We start from the raw sequence: 15742 nt of genomic DNA, 5'->3' as shown, positions 1-15742 counted from the left end.
AAAGCATAGATTTCAAAGCAATATAAAATGAAATAAAAACATTATTAGAAATAGAGGCTATGACTATAAATACTCAATTCTAAGCTTGGATGATAATTCTAAATGTGTGTGTACTGAATAACAAAGCTTCAAAACACACAAAACAAAAACTGACAGAATTACACAGAACTTAAAAATCCACTAGATTAGGAAATTTAAACACATCTCAGAATCTGCAAGATTAAGAAGGAAAAACAATAGTAAAACAAAGACAGATTGAACAACACAATTAACAAGTTTGGTCTAATGGACACCCGATGACTTGAAAATATGTATACTTTCAACTAATGAAACATTTATAAAAACTGACCATATTTTAAGTCATAAGGCAAATCTAAACAAATTTCAACATATCGATTTTATATGAACCTATTCTGTGACTACAATCCCAGTAAAGCAGCAATCAATAAGAACAGAATTTAAAAATCTACTTGTTAGGATATGAAACAAAACCCACACATATGTCAAAAAATCAATAAAAAATTGAAAATACTTAGAACTTATAAACAAATATTTCTATAGCACTTTAAATTGACAAAACATTATTTTGTCACAGAATTCTATGAGCTATACAGATGTTGAGCATTATCTCTGCTCAACATCATAAACAGCAGATATATTACAAATTAAGAAATTACTAGGTAAAAAGTTTATATATATATATATATGTATATAATACATATCAAAAGTGATCTAGAAACTGGGAAATATAAGTGAAAGTGTTCATTACTAAAAATATTAAAAGGAAAACAAACCATTTCCGCTCTTTTCAAAGTTATACTGAATAGCTAACGAAGTTACAAAGAAAGAAGTTAGTATCTTCACATTTAAAGGTCAAAAGCCCATTAATTCTTTTTGGTGTTTGAAGTCCATTAGATCCTTAGATAACATATACAAAGTCATACGGTATTTATTATTCATATGAGATGAACAAACGCTATCAGAAATCCTTGTTGCACAAGTTGAGTAACCACAGTTAAAAGTACATTCTTGCTCAAACAGTCCTGATTTCTTGGTTACAGCATCTGTTCAAATGTGCAGTGGCAATTAATAACATTCCAAATACAGCCTATGGTACATTTAAGTTCCCCTCCCTTTTCATGTGTGGGATATTTTTAGAAGTATTTTTCCCCACATTCACTGAAAGAGAATTAAGAAAATTCCAACATGCCTTAGTGTCAGCAAGTGCTCTTTTTAGTCCAGGTACCAGAGAATGATTGATGAACCTGTCAAGCCTACAGTAGCGGACGGAGAAAGTTGGCAGAAGTTCAGTGTTATTGAAAGAAATCTCAAATACTTATTTCATCTCCTCTATTAACTTTAATCACATTTTCAACATGCAGCCAAGAATGAAGCTTTGACAGTAAGCCATAAATTTACACAAGTAAGCATTGTTAGCTTTCTGCACTAGCAACGCTGAGATAATATGACAGAGCTGGGTATTTTCTTTCTTGTGCCTTTCTTTACTGAAGAGCAATACAAAATATTTAAAAGATTTATCCATACCTCAAATTCATTTGTCATAAAACTCTTGAAATTATTGCATTTAATCTTGCTTCTCAAGATTTATGGCAAATAAAAAATCAGCTTAGTTCCTCCATTAAACTATCAACTACAGATTTTTTTAAAGATCACAGTGATGATAGAATTGGTATACGTTTCATCATAATACACTTGCTTATGAGAACAGATATTAAACACTAAAAAGGACTTACATTTAACACAGATCATTTGCCATGTGGACAAATACCTCTGGTATACTCAGAACCAGAATCTTTCTCTGGTTCCAGAGGGACTCCTTGGCAGATTTTGCTAATTACTCACTGAACAGCTGACACAGGTATAGATATTTTTATCTTACAAAGCTTACCCACAGCAAAAGACACAAAAATGAGGTAAATACTCTGGGCAAGATTACAGTTCTTTGAAAGGCTAAAAGTCAACTATATTTTTGGTAAGTTTTCCTTCTAAGCATGTTTTAAAACCTGAATACATTAAGTGCTGGAAGGCCACAAAACTTAAGCCTATCTTGCCATCCAGTGAAATACGTGGCATTATGCTGCACTGCAAAATACAAAATCTGTAACCTTTCCCAAAAGGCGTTTCAAAGACCAACATGGCCATCTGTGCCACAGTGGAGACAAGGTTTTGACTCTCACCTCTCTTAAATGTGATCTCTGTTTCATGGACAGTTGTTTTTGTCTGCTTACTCATGAAATAACACTTTATATATTTTCCAATAGCCATAGAGGCTATAACAGGCAGCTATTTTATATGCTTTCTAAGCCACAATAACTAATATTAACCCTGTATAAGAATGACTTAATTATTTTTCTAAGTCTATACTTACAGTTCTGAGATAATCAATGGAAAAGAAGACCAATTCTCATTAACAAAGAGTAAATTTATCTCATTTTCCCCTCCTACTCCTGCCCCTTCAAACAATCATATATAGGCACTTAAAACTGAAAAAAATGTAGCACTCTTCCATTAAACATTTAATGAAGACTCCAGTAAAAGTTTCTTTCGATATAAGAGTGCCACTGAATATACTGTTGAGCTTGAAGCAGAGGCTAAATGGTTTGGCGGGAACAGTTTTTTGGGGGAAGTCAATGTTTTCTCATTGGTTTGTTATTATTGTGGTTCAAGTTCTTAAAAGGTTGAAAATTTTGCTAGGTCCTTCTCCATCTCGGCATATTGTTCTTTAAGCCTCTCCATAGCTTTTCTGTGCTCTTCATCCACTTCAGCCTGTTTGTTGTATTGTTCTTTCATGAAATCCTCCCACTGGGTTACATGCTGTTTTTCATTAGCTATTAAATGGTCATTATAAATCTGAGAAAAGAAAATGTGAAAGTCACGTGACATTTTCCAGACAAGTATTTTTCTATGCAGAAGAGACAAACATTACTTTACCTCTTGATATTTGGTTAATATAGCAATCAGCTTGAAAGTCACAATGATAAAATTGCATTACACTTTTAATGACCAATAAGAACATGATATATTAGAAACATCTAAGGCTAAGGTTTATTCTCTTCCTATGACTGACCATGGATATTCACATTTCTGAAATTTCAAAAATGTCTAATATCTTTAAATAACAAAACCAGACACAATTTAAGTAAATTTTCATATCTCTTTTTCTTCTCAAATTCCATTTAACTGCATATAATTTTTAAATCAAGTTTAAAGAATATATGGCCAAAGAATCATTATTATAGGAAATTAAAATGCATGTCTTATATAAAAGACTTTTTAGGCATATTAAAAAGAATCACGCATTATTAAATCACTGGAAGAGAATGCGAGAAAATTCTTCTGGTTCAGTTCCGTTCCTTAAAGCAAATAAACACCAAAAGCATCTGTTGTCAAATGTCTAAGTTCTTGAGATGCTCCTTAATATTTCTATATGAGGATGAAAAAATTTTTTCTTTTGAGTACCACAATAAAGATGAAACAATGTATAAGTAAAAAAGGCATACATTTGGTATAATTTCAATTATTAATTATCTTTGAATATTTATAACACTGAGCTAAATAGAAAGAGTATAAAAATAACTCTATGTCCTTGCCTCAAATATTCTACATACATGTCTTTAGAAGTTTCGATACAAGCTAAGTCCTATAAAACAAATAAGCAAAAACTGTGACAGATGCAAACTACAAAGCAACTAAAGTCAGCGCTTTAAATAGGGCACCTGGTGTACTTAGATACTGGTAACTCAGATGCTGGCCACCAGATAGTTAACAGGAAAAAGATAAAAACGGTTTTTCATGCTGCTCATAATGTCCTTGCTGTTCTATTTTCTCTCTCATCTGGGTCACGATGAAAAGCAGGATGAAGAGCTGATTAAGCCATCAAGATCTAAGTACCTACGAAATGCATATTTCTGCTAGTCGTTTTGTATATCTTATCTACTTCTAAAAACCCCTATTTTAAGATTATATTATTCTCATTCTACAGATGAAGAAATGAAAGCTTAAAGACACTAATTTACTTCTCCATGGTCACTCAACTACTAAGTAGATTCAAACTTAGGTCTTTTAATACCTATGCCTTTTCTATCACAAAGTACAAATCAGATCTTTCCAGAGAAACTAGAAGTTCCTTTCACTATAGAAAAAAAAAAAAAGTCTGTTGCAAGAGCTTTTTCTGCCAATCTTATCTGAAGTTCCTCAGCATGGAGACTTTTCAAGTGAAGAGGTTGAAGGGAGCCTGAAGTCCCACAAACCCTTAGGATCTAAACAGGCATTACTGAGGAGAGTGGGTTAGGGAGGGATTTTGTGATCCAGTAAATTTGGGAAGCATGTTAAGCAAAATTCGAAACATTATATTTTAACTTTTTAGCTTCATGGATTATAATTCTCCAAAAGATGAATAAAAAATGAAGAGTTCACTAAACTTTTCATGGAACTTCTGCAAAAACTATTATATTCTAAGAGAAAAGACATCAGACTAAAATATGCAAGTAAACTTCTTCAAAATAGTATCTTGCTTTAGTTGTAAATTAATTTTTAATAAATACAGAGAATATTAACATCCATACTCAGATGTTGTTTAATGGATTATTCTTTTCTTTTTAATCAAAACATCACAATTGGCTCAGCTGACCCTGTGATTTGGACCACAAAGCAACAGCCCTGGTTCCACTTTCTATTACTGGGCAGCACTTTATCCAGTGCAGCTCAATGGAAAAAAGTGAAGATTGGGAGGCAGATAAATCTTACTTCAAATTATGGTTCTCTTGTTACCAGTTGCATGACCTGAGCAAGTTAGCTTAACTTTAAAATGATAAAAATAATGCTTTATATTCATATATAATATTTATGAAGACCAGAAGTAATACATGCTAAGTTCCTAGCTCAGTGCCTGTGGTGCTTAATAAAAGGTAAATATTATTATTATATAAATCATAAGCAAAGCATCTGGAAGGCAGATCAAACCACTTTTTATCCTCCCTAAGTTTTTTGTTCTTTAGTTTTAGTAATTTAATTTTATAAATAAATTCTTGTAATAATTTTATAAATGAATTCTTGTAATAATTCAAAAAATAATTCAAATTCTTGTAATAATTCAACACAAATAAAACTGTTTCGTTCTTTAGTTTTAGTAATTTAATTTTACAAATAGATTCTTGTAATGATTCAAATAAAAGCAACACAAATAAAACTAATAGTTTCCTCCTCTTGTTCCCATTTTCAAGTCAATCTTCCTTGATGATTCTACTATTTACTATTTTGCTATAAGAAAAGATTTTAATTAAGATGTTACCAAATATCAGTATCTCTATTTTATAGTTTCAGAATATTACGACTAGAGATACATATATCCAAAGTAGCTATTTCACATAAGAGATCACTCCTTGGCCTCATAGCCCAGGTGGAAAGAAGGTGAAAATCTAGTCTTTCTTTCTTACCAAGAAGTTCAGGAAGTCACTCTATCTTTCCTTAGTCTCCCACTTTTATAACAATAACTGCTATTCAATCTGGCATTCTTCCTAACAAGTAGCAAAGTTTTTACATTCATGTATTGACAATATTGTGGTCTTCACATATAAATAAAACTCACTACCTGGAATAACATTTACCTGAAACTTAGTTGAGAACTCTATGTACGACATTTATAAGTAACAAAAAAAAGTGATACCACAAAGTCTATTTACAAATATTGCAATATTAATGAAAAGCTCTTCTGATTCTGAATGTAATTTACCCAACTTTACCTATCAGGTTTTACTGCATATAATAGAAAAACCCCTAATTAGCTACATCTTACATATCACCTTCAAGAAAGTTAAAAAGTATTCTAAGCCAATAGGAATGAAGATTATCTTAGGGTATATCTATTCAAAATGTAAGGAAATGCAGTCTGGACAGCTATAATTTTACTAGAATAGACTAACAAGGAGCTGAACTGTTGCTTAATCCAAAGCGGCAAAGATCCCACCCCCTACTGGAGTGCCAAAATAGTTCTTCAATTCCACAGAAACCATTCTACCATTAGCATGCATCCCAGTTCATACATTAGGAAGTTATAAAATCCAAAGATCTAGGTGAACATGCCAATGAATCTTTTTACAACTAAAACAAACTCTCAGAAATGAAGAAAAATCTTTTATAAATACTGAGCTAACTGTAGATCATGCCTATGCACATCACTACTTCAAACACAATAATTCTGCTTTTATGTTTAATAAATGGGGTTCTATGTAAGATTTAGTCTGAAATTAGGATTCCTCTAATTAAAATACATTTAAAACTTTTATGTTTAATAAATGGGGTTCTGTGTAAGATTTAGTCTGAAATTAGGATTCCTCTAATTAAAATACATTTAAAATCCTATCTCATCGGTTATATTCAAACAGATTCATACAAGTCTAAGAGAAAGTGATTGTTGCCCTCTACTGCTACACATACATCAATCCTTTCCCTAGTATCCTTTTTTCTAGTATTATTAATAGTTTGAGGGGTACTCACAGATTTTTTCCTATGCTTATACAAACATATTTCTTAAACAATGATAAAATAAAGTCACATTACATATGATGGTCTGAAGCTTTCTTTTTTCAATAATGTTACAATAGGTACTAGTGGCATACCAACAGCAGGAGGGTGGGAGAGCTCTGCCCTGGGTGCAAGCAATAAGAGGGTACATTGTCTGTACAGAATTTAAATCAATGGCACCAACAACTGGAAGACTTTTTTATTACCACGAGGCACTGACAATACTGGGTAATGTCAGTGATAAAATATTCCTAAACCAAAAATCTTTCTTTGGTCTAAGTTCTTAAAAATTGCTGAGGTTACTGTTGAATTTTAATATGTTACAAATTAACATATTTTTATTGTTTAATCTTTAATAAACTTTGTATTCTACACTGAAGTTTAAAGGACTCCCAGTTACACAGCCAATCCTGGACAAAACTCAAGTCAGCTATACATGTTCATTTCAAATATAAATTTCCAGTAGCTCGGAATCATTTCAGCTTTCTTTGGATGCTCAGCCTCTCCAACTTCATTTAAACAATGATAGACCAACTGCAGACATAAAATCTAAATTAGTTCAAATCTATCATTCTATATTACCATTTTTTGTACTTAAATTTGTATATGCTTTTATTAATATTAAAAATTTTTATACTATGCAGACATTAGGAGCCACTATAATAGTTTCCAAAGAAACAAAGAGAGTATTACAATTTTTGTCATTTATTGTAAAGTGATTTTTATGAAGCTCTTTCAGTCTTATTCTTATGTTTAAAACTGTTCCAAACTATTTATAATGAAAAGTATTTTCAATCAACTATGAGTCAAGATAGATTGATAAATCTGTCTATACTATTTAAGTTACATATGCAAAAATCAATTTGATAGTCATTAACACATTTGCATAAGAATCAAAAGGAAACCAGAATATTATTATTACTATTGTAACTGACCAATATATAGGTAGATATAAGTCTTCCCCTCTTATTTTTCAAAAACTATATTAATGTACTTAAAATTAATAATCTCTTTTTTCTCTTGGTGTTATAGTACTTTAAATTAAAAAAACTTTTTTTACTGGTATGATTATTTTACATGAAGTTAAAAAAAACACTAACTGCATTTTTTCTTATCATTATTCTTTAATGCCAGGATTATTATTTAAAAATTTTTGTCTGGTGGGGGTGTTAAAAATGATCTATTTTAGGTGTCAAATATGACAGGTACACTGCCCCTATGGAAGTCATTCCAAAGTCACACAGAAAAAAAAAGAGTAGAATCAAGAGTAAAAATCCTATTTTTTGCTTTTTTTGATATCTAATGTTGCTTAAACTAAACATATTAAATTATTAATCTTCTAAGATTGTTAATGTTTTTTAAAATGGCAAAAACTAATAAGTATTTCACATTCCGATTTCAAAGGTAACTAAGAGCTTTATAAAACTGACTATGTCTGAATAAGCAGAATAAAAATCTAGAAACACGCATTGTAAACCACTTAGGAATTGTGGGTCCCAGGTCTGGCTGTGATCCAGGCTTGCAGCTAGGGATAGAACTCTGGATATAAAATGTTACATCAATGTAGTAAGGCGCCTGTGCCTAACTTGTGCAAGTATAACTCAACTTATTGTTTATCATGCATGTGTGGCAGAATACTGTTCTCTGACATATATAAAGCTCATGTGGTCTCCTATTGCAGAAGCCCGCGCTCCCCGCTATAAAGTTGGTGCCTGCCATTTCATTTTCATGTTGGCTCCTTGTGCATTTTCTTTCAACTGGGCGTCTAACCACCGAAGCCTTCCCTTCTTCATCAGTTCGGTGCTGACAGGAATTTATATGTGGGACTCATGCTAACTTTAAAAGCAAAGTGCAACTAATCTTGGTCAAGTTTTCTTTATTTCTTCTAACAAAAGATGATATAAAAAGCATGTGATATTAAAAATCAAATCGCACAAAGATGATATAAAAAGCATGTGATATTAAAAATCAAATCACACGCAAGGACCAGATTACTTTACTAGTGAATTCTACCAAATACTTAAAGAGGAATTAACACTAATCCTTCTTCAACTATTTCAAAAAAATTGAAGAGGACGGAGGACTTAACTAACTCTATGAGGCCAGGATTCTGTGATTACCAAGGCAGACACAGACACTATAAGAAAAGAGAACTGCAGATCAATATCCCTGATGAATGCTGATATAAAAAGCCCTCAAACAAAAAACTAGCAGACTGAATTCAACAGCATATTAAAAGGATCAGATGCCATAATCAAGTGAGATTTGTTCCTGGAACGCAAGGATGATTCAACATATGAAAATCAATTGACAAAATACACCAAATAGAATGAAAGAAAAAAAACACATAATCATCTCAAATGATGCAGAGAACAGACCTGATGAAATTCAACAGCCATACATGATAAAAACTAGTAATAGTAGGAAACTATCTCAACATAATAAAGACCATACATGAAAAACTCACAGCTAACATCATCTCTGATGGTGAAAAACTGAAATTTTCCCTCCTGTATTAGGAACAAGACAAGGATTCCACTTTTGCATCTTTTATTCAATGTAACATTGGAAGTTCTAGCCAGAACTATTAAGCATGAAAATACACAGCATCCAAACTGAAAAGGAAGAAGTAAAATTATCTGTGTTCACAGACAACATAATCATATCTGGCAAAAAAGCCTGCTAGAAATAATAAATTGAGCAAATTTAAAGGACACAAAATCAACACTCAAAAATTAGTTGCATTTCTATACACTAACAATGAACAATCCAAAAAGGAAATGAAGAAAACAATACTATTTACAATAGTATCAAAAAGAATAAAAATCAGGAATAAATTTAATCAAGGAGGCAAAAAAAGACTTGTACACTAAATACTATAACGTTGCTGAAAGACATTAAAGACACAAAGCAATGGAAAGACAACTCATGTTCATGGATTGGAAGACTTTTAAGATGTCAACACTATCCAAAGTGATCTACAGATTCAATAAAATCCCAATTAAAATCTCAATGATTTTTTTTGCAGAAATAGAAGAATCCATCCTAAAATGTATATTAAATTTCAAATGACACCAAATAGCCAAAAATAATTTTAAAAGAGAAAAAGTTGGAGGTCTCACACTGTACTGACCATGTGTTCATGATGTTTTAACATCTGGGGCCTTGTTGACCCTGAAGAGACTGTCCTTCCCAGAGCCAGTCTATTCTTAGATATAGTAAACAACTCCCCTGTGAGCATACCTTTTATATGCAGGCCAATCAATCCACAGCCCAAACCCCAACCACCTTCTTTACTGGACTCTCAAATTCTGGGCCACTATCTATCTACCTATTTTCATCACCCAGGGCCAGGTGCCAGACAACTATGGAAAGCCCCTATGCCCCAGAATCTGATGAACTTTGTCAAACTAGCCAATTCTAAACATGATTTCTCTGCTTCACATGTTACTTCCTGTGGAAACCACAATAAAAACTCCTGCCCATGTTTCCCCTTCTCGCTCTGTCTCCTGACAAATCCCAGCGCTTTCCCATGTGGTTCTGTGTAGCATGGCATGCTCCCTCCTCTTGAAAACTGTGAGTAACAAAATACTTTTCCATGGGAATCATCCCCAATCTGTTGGCCTCACCATACCAAAATAATAATAAAACCTACATTTAAAAAATCATTTCCTGATTTCAAAACATACCAAAAAGCTACTGTAATCAAAACAGTATGTGGTACTGGGATAAAGGCAGACATACAGAACAAAGGAATAGCATAGAGAGTTAAGAAATAAACCTTCACATATAAGGTCAAATGATATTTACTAAGGGTGCCAAGACCATTCAATAGGGAAAGGACAACCTTTTCAACAAATGGTACCTGGAAAACTAGAGTCTACGTGCAAATTAAAAAACAAACAAACAAGCAAACAAACAAACAAACAAACCTGGGTCCTTACCTTATATCATATACAAAAATTAACTCAAAATGGATCAAAGACCTAAATGTAAAACCTAAAACTATAAAAGTCTTAGAAGAAAACAGGGAGAAAGCTTCATGACATTAAATTTGGCAATGATTTCTTGACTATGACACCAAAACTATAGACAACAAAAGTAAAAATAGATAAATCAGGCTTCGTCAAAATAAAAACTTTTGTGTATCAAAGGACATTATCAACAAAGTGAAAAGGTAATCACAGAATGGTAGAAAATATTTGCAAATCATATATCTGATAAGGGGTTAATATCCAAAATATATAAAGAACTCCTACAACTCAACAATAATGACAACAAAACAAACAACTTGATTAAAAAATGGGCAAAGGGCCTGAATGGACATTTCTCCAAAGAAAATATACAAATGGCCAATAAGCACAAAAAGAATGTTCAGCATCACTAGTCATTAAGGAAATATAAAATAAAACCACAATGAGATATCCATTAGAATTGCTACACCAAAGAAACAGAAAATAACAAGTGTTAGGAAAGATGTGGAGAAAATGGAACCTTTGTGTTCTGCTGGTGGGAAGATAAAATGGTACAACTGCTGCAGTACAACTAAACGGTCTAACTGCTGCTATGGTGGTTCCTCAAAAAAATTAAAAATAGAATTACTATATGATCTAGTAGTCCACTTCTGGGTATATACCCAACAGAATGCAAAGCAGGAATTTGAACAAATATCTGTATACACAAGTTAATAGTGTTACAATAGCCAAAAGGTAGAAGCAACTCAAGTATTCAAAGATAGATGAATGGATACACAAAATGTATCCATCAGGAATGAAATTCTGATACATACTGCAACACAGATGAACCTTGAAGACATTATATTAAAGAAATAAGCTAGACAGAAAAAGATAAATATTGTATAATTCTACTTAGAAGAGGCAGTCAAATCATAGACAAAGTGGAATGCTGGTCGCCAGGGGTGAGGGACGGGGAATGGGGAGTTAGTGTTTAATGGGTACACAGTTTCAGTTGGATATGATGAAAAAGTTATGTAAATGGATAGAGGTGATGGTTGTACAGCAATGTGAATGTACTTAATGCTGCAGAACAGCATACTGAAAAATGGTTAAAATGGTAAATTTTATGTTATGTATATTTTACCACAATAAAAAAAGACAAATTAGGTTTCAGAGGGTTCTTCCTAAATGAAATCAATTGCATTCTTAAAGAAATAGATACATTTGTTTTTAAGATAAAATTAGAAAATGCCAACTTTAAAAGAAAATAAAGAGAAAGTTTATTGAGCTACAACTGTATACAAAAAGTAATCAGCTGTAATGGTTTTGTCTCTTCCTACAATAGTGAAGAAAATAGTACTAAACTGGTTTACACATATCCTATTAGAGATAAACTTAAAGAGAAGACATCCTGAAGCCAAACCATAAATAGGAGCAGGTCTATAAATCAATACTTTAAATACTTCTCAGATACTTTAAAAAAAAAAAAATCATTTCTGCATGCATTAATCAAAGTCAGTGTTTCTCAACTGGGGAGGTTATTCTGACACTCCGGTTCCCCAGATTTTTGGTTATCACATAACAGGTTAGGGGAATGTGCTCCTGGCACATACTAGGTAGAGGCCAAGGATGCTGCTATACATCCTACAAAGCACAGACCAGCCTCCATAACAAAGAATTATCTGGTCCAAAATGTCAGTAGTGGAGAGGTTGAGAAACCCTGGTCTGAGGGAAAACTCTGAACAAAAAGGCCCTTTCGAACATCTGTCAGTAATATACATGCCTTTAATTTTACATATGCCTTACAAAGACAAATGAAAAAGTATCTACTTCATTAAGAAATGTCAGAATAATAACTGTCAGTAATGATTTTAAATAGAATATTACGTACTGATCTATTACTCTGCATTTTCAAATTCTATCAAGAACAATATATAATCCATGTTCTCTCACCGATCTCATGAAAAAAATTATACAAGGGTATAACTAAATCTTATAAATATTTGTGGACAAGATGAGTCAAAGGATTCATGTTTACTTTATTATCTCTAGTTTGGTTGAATATGGCTTCAAAAGTTGATGCTTGTGTATAGAACTTAAGCTTAAACTATTCAGATATTAATGAGCTCTCTCCCTCGATACCATTATTTCTAAGAGTCAGTGAGTTTTATAAGCTAACTGTATTTTCATTTCACTACTCTCATTACAAGCACCCAAAATGCAACTTTGTATTAGTGGATAGTTTTTAAGACATATATCAAATAACTGGGGAATGTGCATTTATTGTTCTGAATGTACTTCTAGATATCAATTGTGGGAAATGTGATTTGGATGAATGACGTTTATCATAATTTACTTCCCACAGAATTCCACAAATTGTCTTGACATAAAAAGAATTAATGATTAATGGAAAGAGTCTATTTTATTCCATTACTACTCCCATCTTTCTTTGTTCTGAGAGCCATTCAATTATACAAAATGTAGCCAAAAGTTATAACCAAGGGTAACAATTAACATTAGATTGCAAAATGCAGCTAGAGGTCAATTTTGTTTTGTACATATCTGCTAGATAAGAAATTAAACTTTATCTCTATGCCTTTAATATATATATATGTAGTCTGAAACCTCTACCATGCCAAAGTTTTGGCAAAAGCTAGATACAGCAGTTAAAAAAAAAAAGAGTCCTTAAAGAGCCACATTTTGAATGTTTTGCTAACTAGATAAGCACTGAAAAAGAAATAAAGATTAAAAGTTTATTGCCATGGAAGAATATAAAGAATTTTTATCTTTCTCTGAGCTCTGTCTGTAAAATGTACTTTTGTGTGACTTTCAGCTGGTTAACTATAATAAATTATCTTGAGAAAAAAATAATAAAGGTGGCTGCTTATGCATGTAGGTTTCACAAACTCTATATCGGTTCTTAGTGAAACAACATTTCAGTATATTTTAAAATAGTAATTTTAATATGTATTCCATAAAAAAATAGTTCTGTAACATTCTCTGACATAATACCTATAAGAAATATATTTAAGACTAAAATATTCTAAGGGCTTTATTACTTCTTGAGCCCTTTTTTTTAACCATGGGACAGGATTTTTTAATTTAGAAAATCATGAATGGGCAGGATTCTCAAGGGTTTTGCCAACTCTAATTGGCTGTAGCAGGGTTCTTAAACACAGAGTGACTGCCTGTATCTCAAAAAATGATTGAGCTGGCAGGGAAAAAATGCCACCTTACATCTGGAGAATGATATACAATTTGCGAAACCATTTCATATAAATTATATAATATACCAGGTAAGGAGAATATCAAACCATTAATTAAGTAGAACAGGTATTTATTTTGCAGATGAGGAACCTGAAGCTCAAGAATTTTTCCAAGGGCATATAGCTAGCTAATAAAAGAAACAACCAGAAATAGAAGACCAAATTATGTATTTTTTTAACCTAATCATGTCATTTCCCTACTTACATATGGGGACATACACCATATATACACCAACTGTGAAAAATGTTCAAAGTAATAAAAGGAGCCGTTCCAATTATAACTTAATTTTAGGTTAGTTCTACTTATGAATGAAAAGAATTGCCATTTTATCAGAATCATAACTGCTTTGACAACATCTTAGAAAGGCCAATCGTGTGTGAGTGCACATTCACACGAATCTGCTTAAATCACATAGCAACATGTTTGAGAGGCAACATGGTGCACAGATCTTTTTAATTTTTACTTTGAATGCCAAGAGAAATTGCATATGTTACAGCCAGCAACGGTATTTCTGTTTCTCAAATGCAGAAATGCTCCTGGTGCCTTCGACAACAAATTTTTTAATATAGTAATCAGGTTCTCCACAATCATTTTCAGAACTATCCATTTAGATATTCTACATACCAGCTCTCTGAGACCACTGACTTCTCACCTCTTCTGCCTTTGCTTACACGATATCCCTCATCCTGTATCTTACTTTCTATCTTCTATCAACTGAATTCCTACTCACTGATCAAGGCTGGACTAAAATGCCACCATCTTCCTAATAAATTACTCCTTTTGCCAAGATTCTTTGTAAAAGTCCTTTATAACCTGACCATAGCCCTTACTTTATCCTACATTATATTAGCAGTAGTGGTTTGGGATCCCTGGACTTTTACCTCTTGAGTGTATGAATTGCCTGAAACTTAACAAACTAAAATCTTTCACCCCCAGCATCACCTAGCAAAGTAGAGGACTAAAAAAAATCTGCTTTCCAGCCAGGAATGGCCCATTGAAGCCCCCTTGCCTGCCTTTACGGTGCTCTCTGGACATTGTGCAAGCTCTCTACTCTGATACAGATTTTCCTGCCCATGGTTCTGCCCTGCACTTTTATCAGTGTGCTCAGCATCAACCCTTCTTCCTGACCTGGACTGCTGGAATCAGTCCTACTCCTCTTGGGCAGCATTCCTGGCTTAAACATCAAGTCCTTTCAGTAGGCTTGATTCACTGAATTGTTGAATGTCTAAACTTTATAGCTTTATATCAATATTTAAACTTGAGCAGAGGGTGCAGAAATTTAAACTCTGGCAAGGTTCATTCCATTATATTTTTATACAGTGTCAAATCTGAGCCATTACTGTGGATTAACCATAACAATTTTAGAGAAATGGAGATAGTAACACTCATTGATACACACATATGCAAAAAGGTGTGTATTCAAGAATGAATTAGTATTTTCAAGATTTCTTAATAAGTGTAGCTTAATTAGTTTAAAACAATGAATAAGTTATAAAAATACTTCATGAAACTTAAAAGTAAAAACACCAAATTATCATAGGAACTTAAATTCTTATGCTGTTTTTCCACATCTGAATTTAGTTAAAATACAATTCAAATAAGCAAAGCACTACCCAGCAAGTGATTCACACACTCTTATGACTGTTCATTAAATAACCCATCCACAAGCATGACTACTTCTTTTTCTAGAAGAAATATACATAAGATACTCAATGCTTCAGATGCAAAGGAAAGATTTATATTTCCAATCTGGTGGGTATTTTTTGTTCCATGTAAAAGTCCTATTCTCTGTCCTCCATGAGACAAATACCACTTTCAAGGAAAAGGTGGAAATGTTGAAAAGGTAAAGAAAAGAGGTCTGTAATTTGAATTATAAAAATATGGATGGTGCAATCATGTGCTCATACCTCTTCAGCACATCTTCAATGAATTAGCGATTTTTAAATCTTTTTAAATCACTGCATAAAACAAATTAA

General features: G+C 32.5%; 1 protein-coding gene across 2 annotated transcripts in view; it reads right to left on the bottom strand.

The window, feature by feature from the left end:
* Window positions 1-931: 931 nt before the first annotated feature.
* BLOC1S5 (biogenesis of lysosomal organelles complex 1 subunit 5) overlaps window positions 932-15742 on the bottom strand; it is a 43110-nt gene continuing 28299 nt past the window's right edge. The window contains exon 5 of one of the 2 annotated variants that reach the window (XM_006909282.3): window positions 932-2871. In XM_006909282.3, the coding sequence (XP_006909344.1) occupies window positions 2692-2871 (180 nt within the window). In that variant the 3' untranslated portion in view covers window positions 932-2691. The remainder of the gene's footprint in view (window positions 2872-15742) is intronic. The other variant, XM_015587287.2, reaches the window with a different exon arrangement.

Source organism: Pteropus alecto, unplaced genomic scaffold (assembly GCF_000325575.1).
Source record: "Pteropus alecto unplaced genomic scaffold, ASM32557v1 scaffold121, whole genome shotgun sequence".
NCBI lineage: Eukaryota > Metazoa > Chordata > Mammalia > Chiroptera > Pteropodidae > Pteropus > Pteropus alecto.
Note: the sequence above shows the minus strand (reverse complement) of the source record. Positions and strands in the feature narration are given on the sequence as shown.